Source organism: Rhinoraja longicauda, chromosome 23 (genome assembly GCF_053455715.1).
Source record: "Rhinoraja longicauda isolate Sanriku21f chromosome 23, sRhiLon1.1, whole genome shotgun sequence".
NCBI lineage: Eukaryota > Metazoa > Chordata > Chondrichthyes > Rajiformes > Arhynchobatidae > Rhinoraja > Rhinoraja longicauda.
Genome location: NC_135975.1, coordinates 23,979,144 through 24,000,011, shown reverse-complemented (window position 1 = coordinate 24,000,011; position 20,868 = coordinate 23,979,144). Strand labels below are relative to the sequence as shown.

Sequence of the window (20,868 nt, the reverse complement as noted above, 5' to 3'; positions counted from 1 at the left end):
ACACATATATATATAGTGTGTGAAGGTATACATATGTGTGTGTGTATATATATATATATTTGTGTGTGTGTGTATATGTATATATATATATATATATATATTTATATATAATGTGTGTATGTATATATACATATTATATATATTGTGTGTGTATGAATGACACAACAAAGAGAAGTGTGTGATTGATTAGGCTAACCTCCATTTTTCCAGATGTGTGTGGCAGCTACCTGTGCGTGTGAGAATATCAATGACTGCCTGTGTGCAGGACTGGGAGCGTATGTCCACGCGTGTGCTGCTAATCATATCACCGTGGGAAACTGGAGAAGAGACATTTGCGGTATGTTGTGGTAAAGATTCTGTAGCTGTAGAAGTGTTCAGCAGTCTTAATGGTCCTAAACAGAATCGGGCTTTTCTGAAATTTATTGATCAGCATAAAAGTATTGTAATATTTTCCCTTAATCCCGTTGAATAAAACCCAGTTATTAAACATGCGAACCTTCTTGAAAATCTTTTCCTCAGAAAGAATGAAAATAGTGAGTTGTAAAGGAGTAGAGGCGGGGGGTGGGGGGGAGTACTTACCTCTACAACTATGCTTGGTGCTTGCCTTCCATGCACCATGGCTTGGCCCAGTGCTCCCATGTGATGGAGTTTGTCGATGGTAGCTTCTGCGGCCATCATACACCATCTCTCCCTTTTTCATCAGGCAACGGACTGTTACGCCTCAATCCGATCAGGCATCAGATCACCTTGTAGCAAGGCTGGCATCATGATCATTGGGCTGCACAGTGGCGCAGCGGTAGAGTTGCTGCCTCACAGCGCCAGAGATCCGGGTTCAATCCTGACCATGGGTGCTGTCTGTACGGAGTATGTATGTTCTCCCCTTGACCACGTGGGTTACCCCGAATGTTCCAGTTTCCTCCCACACTCCAAAGATGTGAAGGTTGGTAGGTTAATTGGCTTTGGTAAAGATTGTAAATTGTCCCTAGTGTGTAGGATAGTGTTAGAGTATGGGGATCGCTGGTTGGCACAAACCCAGTGGGCTGAAGGCCTGTTTCCCCACTGTATCTCTAAACTAAACAAAAAATCTGACTATTGCATGTCCTACTGCACTTGTCAGATGACTCACCCACACTCAAATGTTTGTCGACGCTGCACAATAAATTCTATCCAAATCAGCACCAGTGGCTCCCAAATAACAGGTGCTGCAGATGCCAATATTGAGGCCAACATTTTGTAATGTGATGGAGAAGATATTTTTCCCAGGAAATGTTCTTTCGTAATACACCTTTCAAAAATAAAGCTAAAATTATAAGACATATGCAATGCCTGGATTTGAATAGATGCTGACTATCCTGCTGGTAACTCATTTTCCAAATTATTAACCCTATTGTGCCATGCTGAGCATGAATAACAAAGGAACAAAACATCAGAATGAAACATTCAAACATTTAAACCCCAATGAGCACAAAATCTTCAAAAGGCCAAAGGGCAAGATTTCCTAAGATGCTTCCTTTGCGTCAATATGATAAACAATGTCAAACATTGTTTCACAAATGTCATATGACATCTCAAAAGACTTCTGTGGAGGACTCAAGCGTGTGATCAGGGATGATCTGGCCTCAGCAGTCATAACCTCGAAGCCAAAGCATACAACAAGGCAACATTCTTCACTGCAACTCGAAGATCTGTAGGTGGTTGATTGCTTCATTTTAATCTTTTTTCAGATATACCATGTAGTAGCTCGCAGGTTTACAAGAATGACATGAAAGTTTGTAACCGGACCTGCTGGTCACTATCAGAGAATGATTACACCTGCAAAATTAAGGATGTTCCAGTTTATGGATGTGGCTGTTCTGAGAAAAAGTACATGGATGAAAATGGATTATGTGTGGAACAGTCAGAATGTATGTGCTATTATGAAGGGAGGCTTGTAGAAAAAGGGCAGAGTATTAAGAAGAATGGTAACCTCTGGTAAGTCTTCTCTAATTATTTAACAATTTTGGACAATATCTATTAAATATAACTGGTATTATTCAACTATTTTTCATACACAGCATTTGCCAAAATGGAACTCTTCAATGCATTAAAACAGACGATCCAAAACCTCCAGGTAACCAATGTTGCAACTGTGTCCAATTCCATCAATATGCAAATTGATGAGCAACCATTTCACAATTTACTTTTAATTATTATTTTTTTTAGAATGCCAGGATGATAAAGTAATGTTTGACTGTACAAATGAAACTGTTTCTTCATCGGAAGACGTGTGTAAAAAAACATGTCGAACTCTAAGCATTCCATGTGTGAGTATCTTTCACATTGTTGCAGAACATTTGCGCTCGGTCCACCAAGGCCCACCGGATCCCCTAGTTGCTCACAATTTTAACTCCCCTTCCCATTCCCATACTGACCTTTCTGTCCTGGGACCCCTCCATTGACAGATGGGCCACCTGAAAACTGGAGGAACAGCACCTCATATTCCACTTGGGTAGCTTACAACCCAACAGTATGAATTCTCTAATTTTAGGTAACCTCTACAACCCCCTCCCTCCTCTCCTTCCTTCCTCACACTCCCTCTTTCGACCTCCTCCCCTCCCTCCCCTGTGTCCCTCTTGGACTTGCACCTCTTTTTCCACTCACCCTCCACTAACATTCCTTCCTCTAGCTTCACAATTTGCAACTATTCAATCCTATTGTCTGACATCTTCCTTTCTTCTCCCCCCCACAATCATTCTGAGGAAGGGTCCCAACCCAAACATCACCTATCAATGTTCCCCAGAGATGCTGCCTGACCCGTTGTGTTACTCCAGCATTTTGTGTCTTTTTTTCACATTGTCGGTTTACTAAAGTCACTAAATTCATGGAATAATGAAATGAAAGATTTTGTAAGATGTTTCACATTAAACATCACAACTTATATAAATTACTATTGTAAAATAAAGTTATGATCATCTTGGATTTTGTTCTGATTCCCCATGATTCCTTAGAGAGCCGAATAATTAAAAGTTCTTTGAGCCGAATATGATGCTGGGCAACAATTTAAAAATTCTATGAGTCAATATTTCAGTGAAAATTACTTCATATACCTCAACACACTCATTTTCATCTGTTATAAAAGCAGAGTTCATGTGTCTCTGGCTGTGCCTGTCCTCGTGGTCTTGTGGAAGATGATAGTGGAAAGTGCATTGCACCCGGAAATTGCTCTTGTTTATACAGTGGCAAACTTTATACCAATGGAAAGAATATTCAAAGGGATTGCAATAACTGGTAAGATAATACAAAGACCAGCAAAAGTATGTCAGATCACGTCTCTCTCTACATGTCATTCGTCATCCCGGCTCTCTCCTCTTCATATTGCAGCACATGCCAGGGAGGCTCATGGAGCTGTACTAATGAAACATGCCCAAAGACTTGTGAAGTTTACGGTGATGGCCACTATGCAACCTTCGATGGGAAAAGATACGTCTATGATGGAAATTGTGAATATATTTTTGTTGAGGTATGTGAGACTTGTAACGTTATTTCAATGATTATCTACAGAGATTACTTCATGATACATAATTGATGCAGTTACCATCAAATGAGCGAACACACTAAATAATTTCCACTCAGATGCAAAACCCGTTCCCATTAAAACCCTTGTGGTTTAGAGAGCAGTAAATAATCCAGGCGAATTGTGGAATTCTCTAATAAAGTCAAGTTGCACATGCCTGTATGCACTTCACTTATTTATACTGCATTAAAGTTACTATACAAGCCAAGTTACAAAATAGTAAGCAGATAATGTGGGCATTTTGACTGAACAATATTTCTAACATATAAGGAACTCATCAAAAAAACTTATGCAACAGGTCAACCAGGGAAGATGGAACAAATATTTGTGTCAAGGGTAAAATACTGCCCATTAGCAATATAATATTTCAAACTGAATATTAGTACTAAAACATAATTACTATTGAATTGTGGTATTAAGTAACGTGAGTCTCATCCAATTTTGGTTGAGACAGCTAATAAGCGTTTACATTTTATAAACACCTTTTCACCAGATGTTATGTGTCTTGGGACTTGATGCAAGTGCCAGAAACCTGATGCAAACTTGATTAATCTCATGTCCAAGCAAAGACTTTGTTTTATAATTCCTACTCTGAATTTATTGTTTAGGACCAATGTAATCGTCAAGAAGGCACGCTTCAAATTCTCACAGAGAGTGTTCCCTGCTGTGAGAGGGGAATGACATGTTCAAGAAACATCAGAATCTTACTTAAGGTGTTATTTCACTTTAACTAAAATTATACATTTTCTGTATTGGAATAAAACTTCTTTAACAAAATACAATAATTTAATTGGAAAGATAAATCACCCAAGAAAGATAAATCGCCCATGTTGTATTCTGTTTTTACAGGGTAAAGAATATGTTCTGGCTGATAACCGAGTGGTGACAACTGAAAAGCTCACAAATCAAACCCAGTGCATAGTTGATTCCTATTCACTTCACACAGTTGGACTCTACTTAATCCTTACCTTTCCCAATGGGATTACTGTGATATGGGATAAAAGCACAAGACTTTCAATCACACTGGATGCAAAATGGAAAGTAAGTATGGATTGAAAGTGAACATTTTTTTAATGGACGGGCCACACCTGGACGGGCCACACCTGTGCCAAGAACAGTGGCCCTGAGAATATCTCACAATTGATAACCGATTCAATATATTTTTTTCGTTTTTGTTTTCATGACAACAAAGACACCGAGAAAATGATTCATTTAACTACCATAGGACTTCCTCTTCACTTGTGGGTTTCCATCCAGGATTACACTTCACAACATTAAAAAAACAATGTCATGGAGAATCATGAACAACAGATACATGTTTCTCTTTGCAGTACAGTGAGAGAGGCAAAAGATTCCAATTATGCTGTTTTTAAAACCCAAACGCTCTTATCTTCAAGATCGTCAGAAGATTATTAACTCAGGGCATTTAACAGAGCTAGAGTGATTACATAACTATTGATCATTAACTTCCAAAAATATACATGGAAAGCCATTGTTAAAACAAGCTTTCTCAATAACTCTTGCTAAATTAACAACTAATTACAAACCATAAGTGATTACAGCGGCCAATCTGTACTTCAAGAGAGAAATAAGGAAATTACATGCATTTCTCATGCAAAATAATAATGTTATATTTTTATTAAAGAATCGGGTTTGTGGTCTGTGTGGAAACTTCAACGATGATGTCTCAGATGATCTGACAACAAAAGGGAATTCCCTGGTGTCTAACGTGGTGGTTTTTGGAAACAGCTGGAAGTCCATGTCCTGCTCAGATGCGGTCAATCAAACATCGCCATGTGAGAGAAACCCGTATTGTTTAACATGGGCATTGAGGAAGTGTGACATAATTCTGCACGACATGTTTCAGTCATGCCACAGCAAGGTACGTCTACTGAAAGAATCTGCATTATTTGAGAAGGTGTCCAAACAAAAAAGATTTCAAACATTGATTAAAAAATGTAGACAAAGCTCCTTTAAGATTGAGGTATTCCATAAAGAAAGGAGAAAAAAATTAAATGCACCTTTATAGATCTTATCACATTCTCATAACATCATAAAGTATCATAACATCTTCAATAAGTGCTTTGGTAGTGTGTTCCATGTTTCGACATAGAGAAATAATTTCACTATTTATGCTTTTTATGATTAACCCTGAAGAAATAAGTATCTATGAGATCTTCCGTTTTATTTGGTTATGGTGGTTAAAAGACAATTATTAGCTGACTCCAGGAGAATCTTTTAAAAATAAATAAAGACAAGGGCTCATTCATTCCCTCCCAAAATGGAAGAAGTGCTTGAATTTAACATGAAAACAGAGGACAAGTATTCCAGCAGTGTAGCAACATTCCACCACAAATACATATTTACCCTCTACCCCCTAAAGCCCCCCCTCGGTCATGGCTGACCATGGGTGATGCATCATGGTTGTTGGCTGCTTGCTCCATACCTCGGCTAGAGCAGCGTCGATGTGGTCGGATGCAAGCCTGGGCGAAGTCATATGAAGGACAGGCTGTTGCCCATGCAGCACGTCCCCCCTCTCCAGGTCGCTGATCGATCCAAAGGAACAGCAGAGCCGTTACAGTTTGGTACCAGCGCCGTCGCAGGAGCTGCCAGAACGAGGTTGTAGACAACGACGAACTGCCTTAGGGACTCCAACTACGGATATTTCTTGAGGTTTACTCCTGGAGCCTTTTCCATGACTGGATATGGCCACAAGGCAGTGGGGGTTTTAGATCAGAGCTTTCCCTCTCCTAGATGGACTGCCTTCCCAGGCTGATGAGCCTCATCTGCCCGAGACTCGTGGGGGCGGGAGGGTCTACCTTCGGGCCTATAGCACCTGCCCACTGCAGCCTTCATCCGCCTTCCCAGCCATTGTGACGCTCCACTAAAGTCAGCCATCATCCTCCGCCTGTTCTACCGTTGAGGCCTTGGTTGGATTGCTCTTTGTCAGTGACCTCCCCGTCGACAGTACCGCCATGGGTGACCCTACCAGGAGCATAGCTCCAGACAGCATCGCTCTCAGGACCACACAAGCTTCTCCACCATGGCAAGGTGACAATCCAAGGAGAAGAGTATTATAACACTACCCCCATGCGTACATCTATATCCCTCCCATGTCCAAACACTCGACTTCCATTCCATCCCACAATATTGCACTGAATGTATTGCACTGATTCTCACCTTAACCTATGTACTCAAGACACTGGAATTGGTTTAGAGCCCTACCAACGAGAGACACAAGGAACTGCAGATGCTAGAATCTTATGTAGAACACAAAGTGTTGGAGTAGCTCAGTGGGTCAGGCAGCATCTTTAGAGAACATGGATAGGCAATGTTTTGAGCTGGGACTCTTCTTCAGAATGATTGTTATGATTACAATCCAGCATTACTACAATCAGTCTGAAGAAGGGTCCCAAAGCAAACCATCGTCTATCCATGTCCTCATGAGATGCTGGCCAACCTGCTGAGTTACTCCAGCACTATGTGTTCAATGTACTACCAATTAGATCAAACTGGAACCACACAAATAACATCATCCATGTTAATTAAAGTGCATTTATTTGGATTTTATCTTGTAGCTCTTTTAAATGTTACAATTCCTTTGCTTCCTTGTTCAGGTTGACCCAACTCCATACCATGAAGCCTGTGTTGAGGAAGCCTGTGCATGTGATTTGGAAGGAAAATACCTGGGATTCTGCACTGCTGTGGCTGTATATGCAGAGGCTTGCAATAAAGCTGGAATTTGTGTTGACTGGAGAACACCGGATCGATGTCGTAAGTTAAAACGTTATAATAATAAAGGGATATTTTTCAGTTTTAAGTAACAGCATCATGGCAAGTGAGGACACCAGATGAGTTTTAACGTAATAGATTATCTTAATTGAGTCAATAGTACTTGTTATTTGTTTATCTGCCTCAGTTTTGAAAGACTGAATGATTTTGCTTCATGATTTGATCGAATTACGCATAGATTGCATTAATACCTGAATCAATTAACATATTAACTGTCGGTACTTTGCATTGCAGCTGTGTACTGTGAGTATTATAACACTCCTGGTGAATGCAGCTGGCACTATCAGCCATGTGGATCATTAACAGCAAAAACATGTTCCGACCATGAGGTTAGAAAGAAGTATACTGCAGTCCTTGAAGGTACTTGATGTACAAGTTTTAACTGATTTGTTGTTCATTTTCTGTATATGAAAATATTTCCTAAAATAATTTAAAGCTTCTTGAAGATCGGAACATTTTGTTTCTTTTAAGTAATTCTAGCCAAGCTCCTAATTAAACCTATGGAGCACCAATCCCGGTGAACAGGTTGGGGACAAGACCTGTGGTGCGAAGCGATCTGACATTAATGAAATCAGGGAGAGGTCACTTCATTTGCAAGCCTTCTGGGAGTGAAACGTCACCTATTTATTTTCTTCAGTGATGCTGTCTAACCCGTTGAGTTACTCCAGCTTTTTGTGTCTCGATCCGCACGTCTCACTGGTTATCCAGCTACCTACTCTACACCGCCCCAAATATATAGAACCTTTATCTACTTTATTGCACTTTTCCGTCTTTTTCTCTGCCTTTAAGTCCTGAATTATTCATTCATAATAATTAATTGAAGCAAATTTTATCTGGCTCTTTTGTAAAACAACACACAAACTTTAATTTTGAAAGATTCTTTAATAATGGGGCTTTATACTAAGTTTCCTCATTGCCATTTTATACATGATCAAGAAGGAACCTTTAGCAATACAAAGTAATAATCTTTACAAACATTTTTATATCAGTTCTTTTCCATTATGACTGACTTGGATTTCCTCTCACGATCGATTTTGAATTCTCCACGACAAATGATTTGTGAGGGCTGAATCATAAATTTCTTTGAGCTGAGAAAGATTATTTCTTAAACTTTAGAGGAATCAAAGATTTCAGAAACGGAGGCACAATTGAAGCTGGGTCAAATCAACCTCATTAAACGATGGAACAGGCTCAAGGGACCAAATGAGGTTTCTGTGCCCCTGTGCACAAAAGCAAATCCATCTTATTTAGTACAATTGACCATATTACATAATAGGATCCATCATTCCATCACAAGGAGCCAGAAATATCAAACATTTAATAAACAATTGTGGATGTTGGAAGCTCTGGCAGCAGTCTCAAATCAAAAGTAACAGTGTACATGGTTAAACAGCAGGATATACAGATCTGATTACTTGCTTGTTAGAAATAAGGGTCTTGGGAATTTGTGAAACCGTAGTAATTTCAATGGATCCTACCGTTTTAAATTAGAATTTGACATAATCATTAATGCTCTTTTCAAAATGGTTTGGCCAGATTTAATAGGTGTCAATGGCATATAACTGAGGCAGTCCACTCAGTGTGTGATGCAAATTGCTTTCCAAATATTGCAAGGTTATCAGAAAACTAGGAAAATATTTGAGGAAGATTTAAAATTTGTGAATATCATTTATGCATTCAGTAGGAACATTCAACTTGCATCTTTCACAGTTTCACGATGTGCTTAAATACGTCACAGCCAAACAACTATTTCTAAGCAAGAGCCATTGTCATAGTGTGGAAAACAGCAACATTTTTGCATACGTCAAGTTCCCACAAACAACAATATGATAACAAACAGAGAATGGGTTTCTTTGAATGTATTTAATATAATTAAAATATATTCCATTCAATTAATAAATATAATTCAATCATTGAATAAAATGTAATTGAAAATGTGCAGCAGGTCAGGCAGAATTTGATATAGAAAATGGCTCACACATTATTTCTTACCCTTTGCTCAGGTTTGGTTCAGGTTTCTAGCATTTGCAGGTTTTGCTTTTTATATGATGCATTTGGGATTACTAAACAGGAGGGTTAGTAGATGGTATAGATCTTGTCACATTCTGTTAAATATAGGTTGTTATTCAAAATGCCCCGAAACTCTCCCTTACCTGGACGAAAACAAAATGAAGTGCGTGAAGTTGTCCGAATGTTCATGCTCTTATAGTGGAAAAATATTGGAAGCTGGTGAAGGAAGTAGTAACTGTGGAAATTGGTAAGTAATTATTTAGAGTATTTGAGCGAATCAATTAATGCTTCTTGTTAACCATAATACAACATTATAACTGTAATGAAGACAAATATAATAGGCAGATTATGTTTATAATGGTTTAATACTTTAATTTGCCAAACTTAAAGTGAAAAGTCAGGTATTCTATATGAGGGAAATAATTTTCTCCATATATTCTAATTTGATTACACAAGCTGCATTAAATTGAGGTTTCATACAGAGATGACAGTAGTTCTAAATATTGTCGCATCCTCATATGGAAGTCTTACCTATGGACCAGCGGTATATATTCCTGTTCTGCACCAGGAGTGCTGTTCTGCAAAATCACCAAACAGCTCCACATAACAGTGAACATGTTTTATTATTTGTATTTGTTTCAAAGCACACTTGCCTTCTCAAATAAAACTGAGCTCTTAGATTTTTCTCCAAAAGATTTTCACAATTGGAAGAAATCAAAGCAAGCTCCTACTCAAGGAAATAATTTCATTTCTAATTAATTGTTCTACTGATCATTTGTTCAAGCTGAAATCATGGCACAAACTTTCTTTCTGTTCCAGTTTCTGCATTGATGGAAAAATGATTTGTACAGGTAATTTTTATTTAAAAACTAGATCAAGTGGACCCGTTGGGCCCAAACCTCTCCTGCATTGGTGCAGCACCTTCTCCTCCCCCCCCCCCTTCACTCTTCCCCCTCTCCTCTCCCCCCCTCCCCCCTATCCCCCTCCCTTTCCTCCCCTCCCACCTTCCCCTCCCCCTTCCCCTCCCCCCACTCCATCCCATTCAACCCCCCTCGGGCCCTTCAACACACCTTGTCTATGCCAACCGAGTTGGCACATTGAGCAAGCCCCATTTGGCCCACAGCTGTCTAAAAACTTTCTGTCCATATATTTGTCCTAATGTTTTTTAAATCAGCAGATTCCAGATAGGGACTTTGTTCTGAATGAAAAGATTGACCATGAGGCAGATTATGCCTATGAGGCAGATGAAATAGCTCTGTCCTCTAGTTGGTCATTTCTTTCTTCCTCTCTGTCCCCGGGGTGTCAAGTAAAAGTACAGTCTCCGGTTGAAGACTTTGGTCTGTTCTATCAATGGGCACTATGATACGAAGACTTTTTCTGAAATGTACAGCTGTTCAGATATTGCTCTAAAACTGCTGATTATCAAATTTCACCTTAATGCTTAATTCATACTCTATCCAATTACAGCTATCCCAATTAATAACATTGAACTTCAAATTCATGTGAAGAAAATGGACTTTCCTAGACAGTGCAAAATTAATTGTCCACCTTCCCATCCTAACCAATGCATAATTACTTGTGTTTATCCAAAGAACAGCATTAAGCTGTTACTGAAAATAGCAGCAGCAGCAAACGCTCAAACTGGGGTAAAATAATCTTTGGCATCAACAAATAAACACAAGGTTAATGATCTTATTACTGTTGGAATGTCCCCAATCAGCATGCAGCCATGGGCTCCAGTAATCCTTGCAATAAGAATCAATTTCATCACCAGCCTTTGCTGGAGAGGGGGAATTGACTTTCTGGTTAAACAGATAAGGTCGAATAAATGATATTGCTGTGTACTTAAAAACAAAACTAAACAAATAAATTGCCCTGTTGTTAGTTTCAGTACAGCTTTGACTGACTGGTAGGGGTATACAATTTGAGTATTAGAAAGATAGAATAAATAAATGAAATTATATAGGGTTCCTTGACATCAAAAAGTAGGAATAGTTAACAATTTTAATTCTCAAGAGTCAAGAGTATTTTATTATCCTATGTCCTGAAATGGTACAATATTTTTTTTACTTGTGGCAGCAGAACAGATATGTAAACAGTACTCCATATACACCATAATAAACAACAAAAAAGGTTAGTCTGTAGTTTGTAGGGAAGAAGCTGCTCATGAACTGTTCTGCTGCAGCACTGTTGCACAGCGGTCACTGGGAGCTTCCCATCTGTGCTGGCACAAGTCACCGGCGCAAGGTACTACCATGGTAGGTCAGATCACAAACAAGGATGAGGCAGGGTACAGGGAGGAGCTAGACTGCTTATTAACATGGTGTCAAGACAACAACCTCTCCTCAATGACAGCAACATGTAGGAGGTCGTCATCAACTTCAGGAAGCAGGTTGGGCACATGTTCCAATCTGTAAAAATGGTGCTGAAGTGGAGATTGTCATGAACTTCAAGTTCCTTGGCATAAATATCAGCAACAATTGATTCAGGTCCAACCACATTGATTCTACAGCCCAGGAAGCACACCAACACCTCTACTCTCTTAAAACCCTAAGAAGTTTGGTATATCTCCAACAACTGCCACCATTTTTTAGAAGCACCATAGAAAGTATCCTATTGGCATAGTAACTGCTCTATCCAAGACCACAAGAAATTGCAGAGTTGTGAGCTCAGCCCAGTTCATCACACAAATCCTTCTCCCTCTGCCACCCCCACCCCCATCCCATCGATCCATTTACATTTCACACTATCAAAAGCAGCCAACACAATCAAGGATACTCACACCATAGTCATTTTCCTCCCCTTTCTCATTGGGCAGAAGATACAAAGCGTGGAAGCGCGTACCACCAGATTCAAGAACAGCTCCTTCCCTGCTGTTATCAGATTTTTGAATGGACTTCTCATATGCTAAAGATGTAATCATGATCTTCCAATCTCCCCTTGCAGTCTGTACTTTAGTTTGTATCCGCTCTTCCCCTGTAGCTCCAACATGATATTCTGCCCTCTCTTTCCCTTCTCTTGTTGCACATTCCCTAGTTGCACTCATATGTGGTGTGATGGTAATCAGGTGTGGATGACCTACCTGCATAGCACACAAAGCATTTTTTGCACTGTATCTCAGTGCAAGTGACAATAATAAACCAACAATATTATAAATAATAATACCATCAGAAAGAAGGCACAGAAACCCAAGAATCATTACCTACTGTTCTTCCCATCACCCATCAGGTTCTCAAGCCACTCTCCACAGCCCCTACAATACAATACAATACAATATATCTTTATTGTCATTGTACAGGGGACAACGAGATTGGGAATGCGCCTCCCATACGATGCAATAAATTAATTAGCTAGTCAGTATTAATTTAAACAACCCAATGGAACAAATTAGAACAGTTTTAAAACAGAGTAAAGTGCAAGTAGATCTGTGCCGGTTCACTGTGCGATGTGACCATCCGGTTCATAGCAGCTATGGCCCTGGGGATGAAGCTGTTCCTGAGTCTGGAGGTGCGGGTGTAGAAGGCCTTTATATCGTCTGCCCGATGGTAGAAGTTCGAACAGACTGTTGCAGGGGTGTGGAGAGTCTTTGTGGATGCTGGTGGCTTTTCTGAGGCATCGTGTGTACCTCAGCATAAATACCACAACTGTACCTCAGCACCAGCCTACCCCTGACCTTGCACTACGATAGCTGCACGTGCCCTTGTTTACACTCTCAGAGTCTGGTTTATCTGGAATAACAGATAAGTCATTGTGTATTTATTTGTTGTGTTATTGCATTTAAATTGTCCGTAAAGCTGCAGCAAGTAAGAATTTCATTGTTGCTTTCTCAGAGCAGGTGCTAATTAAATAGTCTGACGTTAACGACTTGCAATCCAATGCACATGCTCAGCATGCTAGAGTTTTTAAAAGGGGAATATGGTCGGACATAATTACATAACAACACCTTACAGCAACATTCACCCCCACTCACAAGCTAGCTCTATAACCTCATGTACAAATTCTATTTTATATAAGTTAATATTCTGATGGGAAGTGGCCTACTCTTGACCTCATGGTTAGTCTATCAAATACTTTCACCACAGTATTTGCACATTGTGTCATCCTATCTTTAGTAGCGTTCAATCATATCCATAAAACTGAACTGAGAAAGTCTTATTTTATTTACAAAATATTGTCTTGTTGCCGTTTAGGAAAAACTACAACCGAGTCACCAACAAGTCTCCCGACAACAACCAAAGAGTCAACATCAATGAGTCTCCCTACAACAACAACTCTCCCTTCAACAACAACTCTCCCTACAACAACAACTCTCCCTACAAGTCTCCCTTCAATAATAACTCACCCCACAACAACCCACCCTATAACACCTCTCCCTACAACAACTCTCCCTTCAACAATAACTCACCCCACAACAACTCACTCTATAACAACTCTCCCAACAACAACTCTCCCTACAACAACTCCCCCTACAACAACAACTCTCCCTACAACAACTCTCCCAACAACAACAACTCTCCCTACAACAACAACTCTCCCTACAACTCTCCCAACAACAACAACTCTCCCAACAACAACTCTCCCAACAACAACAACTCTCCCTACAACAACAACTCTCCCTACAACTCTCCCAACAACAACAACTCTCCCAACAACAACTCTCCCAACAACAACAACTCTCCCTACAACAACTCTCCCTACAACAACAACTCTCCCTACAACAACTCTCTCTACAACAACAACTCTCCCTACAACAACTCTCTCTACAACAACAACTCTCCCTAAAACAACAACTCTCCCTACAACTCTCCCTACAACTCTCCCAACAACAACAACTCTCCCTACAGCAACTCTCCCGACAACAACAACTCTCTCTACAACAACTCTCCCAACAACAATCACTCTCCCTACAACAACTCTCTCTCCAACAACAACTCTCTCTACAACAACTCTCCCTACAACAACTCTCCCTACAACAACAACTCTCCCTACAACAACTCTCCCTACAACAACTCTCCCTACAACAACTCTCCCTACAACAATAACTCTCCCTACAACAACTCTCTCTACAACAACTCTCCCTAAAACAACAACTCTCTCTACAACAACTCTCCCTACAACAACACCCCCTTCAACAACAACTCTCCCTACAACAACTCTCTCTACAACAACTCTCCCTACAACAACAACTCTCCCTACAACAACTCTCCCGACAACAACAACTCTCTCTACAACAACAACTCTCCCAACAACAATCACTCTCCCTACAACAACTCTCTTTCCAACAACACTCTCTACAACAACTCTCCCTACAACAACTCTCCCTACAACAACAACTCTCCCTACAACAACTCTCCCTACAACAACAACTCTCCCAACAACAACAACTCTCCCAACAACAACAACTCTCCCAACAACAACAACTCTCCCTACAACAGCTCTCCCTACAACAATAACTCTCCCTACAACAACTCTCTCTACAACAACTCTCCCTACAACAACTCTCCCTTCAACAATAACTCACCCCACAACAACCCACCCTATAACAACTCTCCCTGCAACAACTCTCCCAGCAACAACTCCCCCTACAACAACAACTCTCCCTACAACAACTCTCCCAACAACAATAACTCTCCCTACAACAACTCTCCCAACAACAACAACTCTCCCTACAACAACTCTCCCTACAACAATAACTCTCCCTACAACAACTCTCTCTACAGCAACTCTCCCTACAACAACAACTCTCTCTACAACAACTCTCCCTACAACAACGCCCCCTACAACAACAACTCTCCCTACAACAACTCTCTCTACAACAACTCTCCCAACAACAACAACTCTCCCTACAACAACTCTCCCTACTACAACAACTCTCCCTACAACAACAACTCTCCCTACAACAACTCTCCCTACAACAACAACTCTCCCTACAACAACAACTCTCCCTACAACAACAACTCTCCCTACAACTCTCCCAACAACAACAACTCTCTCTACAACAACTCTCCCTACAACAATAACTCTCCCTACAACAACTCTCCCTACAACAACAACTCTCCCTACAACAACAACTCTCCCTACAACTCTCCCAACAACAACAACTCTCCCAACAACAACTCTCTCTACAACAACTCTCCCAACAACAACAACTCTCTCTACAACAACTCTCCCAACAACAACAACTCTCTCTACAACAACTCTCCCAACAACAACAACTCTCTCTACAACAACTCTCCCTACAACAACAACTCTCTCTACAACAACTCTCCCTACAACAACAACTCTCTCTACAACAACTCTCCCTCCAACAACTCTCCCTACAACAATAACTCTCCCTACAACAACTCTCTCTACAACAACAACTCTCCCTACAACAACTCTCTCTACAACAACAACTCTCCCTAAAACAACAACTCTCCCTACAACTCTCCCTACAACTCTCCCAACAACAACTCTCCCTACAACAACTCTCCCTACAACAACAACTCTCTCTACAACAACTCTCTCTACAACAACTCTCCCAACAACAATCACTCTCCCTACAACAACTCTCCCTACAACAACAACTCTCTCTACAACAACTCTCTCTACAACAACTCTCCCTACAACAACAACAACTCTCCCTACAACAACTCTCCCTTCAACAATAACTCACCCCACAACAACCCACCCTACAACAACTCTCCCTACAACAACTCTCCCTACAACAACAACTCTCCCTACAACAACAACTCTCCCTATAACTCTCCCAACAACAACAACTCTCCCAACAACAACAACTCTCTCTACAACAACTCTCCCTACAACAACTCTCCCTACAACAACAACTCTCCCTACAACAACTCTCTCTACAACAACAACTCTCCCTACAACAACTCTCTCTACAACATCAACTCTCCCTAAAACAACAACTCTCCCTACAACTCTCCCTACAACTCTCCCAACAACAACAACTCTCCCTACAACAACTCTCCCGACAACAACAACTCTCTCTACGACAACTCTCCCAACAACAATCACTCTCCCTACAACAACTCTCTCTCCAACAACAACTCTCTCTACAACAACTTTCCCTACAACAACTCTCCCTACAACAACAACTCTCCCTACAACAACTCTCCCTACAACAACAACTCTCCCTACATCCACCACATCCCTCCAGACTACATCCATCATCTCACACCTGACCACAGAAACCACCTCCCTCCCAACTACGTCCCTCCCAACCATACCGACCACATCCCACCCTACATCCAACACCTTGCACACTTCATCCACCACCTCCCACCCAACCACACTGACCACCTCCCATCCAACCACCTCCCTCCCGACCACCTCCCATCCGACCACCTCCCTCCCGACCACCTCCCATCCGACCACCTCCCATCCGACCACCTCCCTCCCGACCACCTCCCATCCGACCACCTCCCATCCGACCACCTCCCTCCCGACCACCTCCCATCCGACCACCTCCCTCCCGACCATCTCCCATCCGACCACCTCCCAACCGACCATCTCCCATCCGACCACCTCCCAACCGACCATCTCCCATCCGACCACCTCCCATCCGACTATCTCCCATTCAACCACCTCCCAACCGACCATCTCCCATCCGACCACCTCCCATCCGACCATCTCCCAACCGACCATCTCCCATCCGACCACCTCCCATCCGACCATCTCCCAACCGACCATCTCCCATCCGACCACCTACCTCCCGACCACCTCCCATCCGACCACCTCCCTCCCGACCACCTCACACCCGACCACCTCCCATCCATCCACAACCACCACCTCCCTCCCGACCACAACCACCAACTCCCTCCCATCCACAACCATCATCCCCCCGACATGTACACCAGATCCAAAACCTAAATGTCAGAAATCTTCACGCATTTACAATGCAGAAGGCTGTGGGAAGTGGAATTGTTTTTGTGAGTAACTTTTACCTTTTGGATTAATTACTTTTGAATTAAAATATTTTTTTTAATCATTAACTCGTCTTGTCAATAAAAATTATTTTGTTTTGCTTCCAGGTCAATGCCTAATTTGGGGAGATCCTCACTATCTCACATTTGGTGGTACACAGTACGATTTCTTTGAGAACTGTACTTATACTCTTGTAGAAGAACGGGTTCCAAAATACAATTTTACTGTACTAATTGATAATTACTATTGTTTTCCTGGCATTGCCCTGTCTTGTGCAAAGGGGTTAATCATCCTTTATAATGGAAGTACTGTAACCATCTCTACCAGTGTGGATAAGCATGTAAGTGAACTACAACCAAACAACAAATCAATGTTTTGCTCAACTGGTTAAATAAAATTGGTTCATGCTCATTGCAAATAGGCTAGTGATGAACCAGGAAAAAGTTGAAGATCAGAGGCTTGGTCAATGAGATAGATTTTCAGGAGACTTTTTAATAGACAAAGTATTAAGCGTTGGAAATAGTTAACAGGGAGATTATGCGAGATTCAGGCATGATGTTTAGGCTGAGCTACCAAATGGGGTGGTACACAAACAACATGAAGGTGTTGCAAGTGCATCATTTTCGTGAGGGGTGCTATTATTGGGACTTGCAGATGGTTGTGGAATGTAGAGATGAAACAAGCGACGTCAGTCTTTAAAGAAAATGTCCAATATTTTAGAGGCTAGAATCTTGAGTGTAGCACGAAGTGCTGGAAGAACTCAGCAAGTCAGGCAGCATCTGTGGAAGAAATGGACATCTTTGATGCAGTAGGAGAGAGAAAGCTTGAAGATTGGAGCAAAGGCCAGCAGGTAATAGGTGGATATAAGTGATGGGGGTTTGATTGGTGGATGTGAGGAATGTGACATCAAAAGGCTGGAGGTGAAAACGAGATAAAAATGTCAGATTAGGTGAGGAGAGTAGGAGTGAAATGCGAAGCCAGAGAGAGGGGTATGGGTGGACAGGGATAGGGGGGAGGGAAAAGAAGGGATATAAAAGGGAAAAAGGTGACAGGATGAGAGATGAGTGAACCAAGGAGGAGAACGCAGTGGGGTGACTGAGCTGGTGAGAGGTGGTGGGAAAAATCCCTGTGCATCATGGTTTGGGTGAGCAGAGGAAAGAGAGGAGGGGGAGGGAGAATTACTTGAAATTGGAGAATTCAATGTGCATACCATTGGGTTGTTAGCTACCCAAACAGAATACATCAGGATAGGCAAAAGAGAATCAGTGGATGGTGTTTACTTGGATTTTCAGAAGGCCTTTGATAAGGTGTTGCACGGGAGGCTGCTAAACAGGGTGGTAGCCCTTGGTATTAGAGGGAAGGTACTAGCATGGATAGAAGGCTGGCTGAATGGCCGAAGGCCAGGAGTGGCAATAAAGGGTTCTTTTTCTGTTGGCTGCCGGTGACTAGTGGTGTTCCGCAGGGATCAGTGTTGGGTTAGTTACTTTTCACGTTAAATATTGATGATTTGGCTGATGGAATTGATGGCTTTCTGGCAGGTTTGTGGAAGATACGAAGATAGGTAGAGGGGAAGGTAGTGTAGTGGAAGCAGGGAACCTGCATAAGCACTTGGACAGGTAGGGAAAATGGGCAAAAAATTGGCAGATGGAATATAGCGTAGAAAAAGTGTGCAGTCATGCACTTTGGTAGTAAGAACAAAGCCATGGACTATTTTTTAAATGGGGAGAGGATTCAGAAATCAGAGGTGCAAAGCGACTGGGGAGTGCTGGTGCAGGATACTTGCAGGTCGAATTGGTAATAAGCAAGGCAAATGCAATGTTAGCATTCATTTTGAGAGGACGAGAATATAAAGGCAGGGATGCAATGTTGAGGCTTTATAAGGCTCTGGTCAAACCATATTTGGAGTATTGTGAGCAATGTTGGGCCCCATATCTGAGGAAGGATGGGCTGCCGCTGGAGAGAGTCCAGAGAAAGTTTATGAGAATGATCCCAGGGATGATTGGATTAACATATGATGAGGATTTCACGGCTTTGGAGTTCAAAAGGTTGAGGGGAACTCATTGAAACTTACCGAATAGTGAAAGGCCTAGATAGAATGGATGTGGAGAGGATGTTTCCACTAGCAGGAGAGTCTAGGACCAGAGAGTACAGCTTCAGAATGAAAGGATGTACCTTTAGGAAGGAGATGAGGAGGAATTTCTTTAGCCAAGGAAATTCAGATCCACAAACAGCTGTGGAGGCCAAGTCCTTGACTTTTTTTAAAGCAAAGATTGATAGGTTCTTGATTAGTATGGGTGTCAAAGTTGATGCGGAGAAGGCAGAAGAATGAGGTTGAGAGACAAAGATATATCAGCCATGATTGAATAGCAGGGCAGACTTAATGGGCCAAATAGTCTAATTTTGTTCCTATGTCTTATGACCTTATGAGGTCCTGTTCCTCCAGCTTGTGGGTGGGCTCGCTCTGGCAATGGGGGAAGCCATAGACTGGAAAGTCAGTAAGGAAACGGGAACGGGAGTTAAAATAGTTAGCAAGTGTTTGCCAAAACAGTCGCCATGCTTGGGCTCGCCAATGTAAAGAAGGTCACATCGGGAGCACTGAATACAGTAGACAAGGTTTAAAGAGACAAGGTCAAATATTTAATATTGTAAAGATATACAATGAAGAGTGGGAAAGTAGAATCTGTAGAATCAAGTTAGCACCCATTCAACTGTTTAAGTACCAAAAGACATTACATACAATACATTGTGAAATTCATCAGATATTTAAGGATTCTTTTTAACACTGTTCATCTTTACAGATTTCTTTTGATGGCGAATTTGTGACTGCTCCCTACAGTTTGAATGGAATTGACATACATTCAGAGAACGAAAGAACATATATTTCTATTCCGGACATCCTTGCAAACATAATGACCTCTGGAGATACCTTTCAAATTACACTATCACATCAATACTTTCTGAATAATACCCAAGGACAATGTGGTAGGTCTAATTTACATTTTCAATCCTATTTACATAATAAACGCTAAATGCGATTTGAGTTTGTGAGAATGCTCATTATTAGTAAGGTGGTTCATACCATGCAATTCCTCTCAGTGATAAAACCATATCTTGTTGCCCAAAGGCTCCTGCGTAGAAAATGCAGTTGATGAATGCAGGCGAAGGGACGGGGAAGTAATGCCGGCAGACTGCTGCCATGCTACTGCAAATCACTGGAAGGTTTCTGATCCAAATAAACCCAATTGTGAATCTGCACCTAAAAATGTGCCTTGTACCAGCCCTCCAACGACCCCTCCACGCTGTCGAACTGAATCCACAATTTGCGACATACTTTTAAAAGAGTAAGTGAACTGCTTCCATCAGTTTTTATTTAATGGAAATCAGTAAAATGCATTGTACCTTTAGTGAATTTATCCACTAAAGGTTAATTTACAGATTATTCTTACAGCTGCTGTTATAGCAACTATCATATGTCTAATATCTCATGAATGGTTGCATTAAAGCAGAGAACTACTTCCAAACCACTGCTAGAAATGTTATATGGCAAAACGAAGACTGTTTTATGTTTGTGTAAAACGCAATGT

General features: G+C 41.3%; 1 protein-coding gene across 1 annotated transcript in view; it reads left to right on the top strand.

Moving 5' to 3' along the window:
• Positions 1 to 20,868, top strand: part of LOC144604788 (uncharacterized) — a 54,643-nt gene that overhangs the window by 17,276 nt on the left and 16,499 nt on the right. The window contains exons 15-31 of the mRNA XM_078419446.1: positions 211 to 337; positions 1,725 to 1,971; positions 2,055 to 2,110; positions 2,203 to 2,303; positions 3,119 to 3,267; positions 3,361 to 3,499; positions 4,162 to 4,266; positions 4,403 to 4,594; positions 5,199 to 5,435; positions 7,171 to 7,327; positions 7,580 to 7,705; positions 9,464 to 9,602; positions 10,175 to 10,206; positions 13,546 to 17,289; positions 17,392 to 17,624; positions 20,083 to 20,266; positions 20,409 to 20,625. Coding sequence (XP_078275572.1) covers positions 211 to 337; positions 1,725 to 1,971; positions 2,055 to 2,110; positions 2,203 to 2,303; positions 3,119 to 3,267; positions 3,361 to 3,499; positions 4,162 to 4,266; positions 4,403 to 4,594; positions 5,199 to 5,435; positions 7,171 to 7,327; positions 7,580 to 7,705; positions 9,464 to 9,602; positions 10,175 to 10,206; positions 13,546 to 17,289; positions 17,392 to 17,624; positions 20,083 to 20,266; positions 20,409 to 20,625 — 6,185 coding nt within the window. The remainder of the gene's footprint in view (positions 1 to 210; positions 338 to 1,724; positions 1,972 to 2,054; positions 2,111 to 2,202; positions 2,304 to 3,118; positions 3,268 to 3,360; positions 3,500 to 4,161; positions 4,267 to 4,402; positions 4,595 to 5,198; positions 5,436 to 7,170; positions 7,328 to 7,579; positions 7,706 to 9,463; positions 9,603 to 10,174; positions 10,207 to 13,545; positions 17,290 to 17,391; positions 17,625 to 20,082; positions 20,267 to 20,408; positions 20,626 to 20,868) is intronic.